The 688-nt window shown below is 36.5% G+C and overlaps 1 protein-coding gene across 1 annotated transcript in view; it reads right to left on the bottom strand.

The window, feature by feature from the left end:
- EMWEY_00056020 (hypothetical protein, conserved) overlaps positions 1-433 on the bottom strand; it is a gene marked incomplete at both ends in the record, with an annotated part of 945 nt that extends 512 nt beyond the window's left edge. Inside the window, one exon of the mRNA XM_013477774.1 lies at positions 190-433. Within this exon, the coding sequence (XP_013333228.1) occupies positions 190-433 (244 nt within the window). The remainder of the gene's footprint in view (positions 1-189) is intronic.
- Between the last annotated feature and the right edge of the window lie 255 nt (positions 434-688).

Here is a 688-nt window from a genome sequence, read left to right as displayed (position 1 = left end):
AAAAAAAAAAAAAAAAAAAAAAAAAACTGTATATATATATATATATATTGTTATTTTTATTATATTATACTATACTAGACAATAAGATAGAGGCCGGAATAGTATTGGATTATATTATTAATTATAGGGTTTATATTTATATATAATAAGGATTAATAGTTGTATATATATACACCGCAGAAGACTTACCAGTAACAGGACCAACAGTAGAGAAAGCAGTACCGAAGGGGCCACCCTCTGTATTGGTAGTAGTCTGCATTTCTGTGGGCTCTTGTTGTTGCTGCTGCTGCTGCTGCTGCTGCTGTTGCTGTTGCTGCTGTTGTTGTTGTGGTTGTTGTTGTTGTTGGGTACCAGCCTGACTAATAGCATTACTAGTACTTGTATTAGGATTATTAGGGTTGGCTGTGCTGCCGCTGCTGCTGCGCTTCCTCATATTCGCGCTGCTCCTACTTGCTGCTGTTGCCTGACGAGCAACAGAGCCAAACCTCCCGCTGCGGCTGCTGAATGCTTGGCTTTCTTTTCTGTGTTTTTCTCCGCTATTATATAATTCAATAAATTGACGTTGGACATCCTGGTAAATAAAAAAAAAGAAAAAAAAAAACAAAAAAAAAAAAAAATCGTCAAAAAACAGCCCCAAACATGTAATGCATGCATGCAGATACTCCATATCATACATTATAGAAATACC

Source organism: Eimeria maxima, genomic scaffold (assembly GCF_000499605.1).
Source record: "Eimeria maxima Weybridge genomic scaffold, Emw_scaff1861, whole genome shotgun sequence".
Classification (NCBI taxonomy): Eukaryota; Apicomplexa; class Conoidasida; order Eucoccidiorida; family Eimeriidae; genus Eimeria; species Eimeria maxima.
The sequence above is the reverse complement of the archived record's forward strand: the minus strand, read 5'-3'. Positions and strand labels throughout refer to the sequence as shown.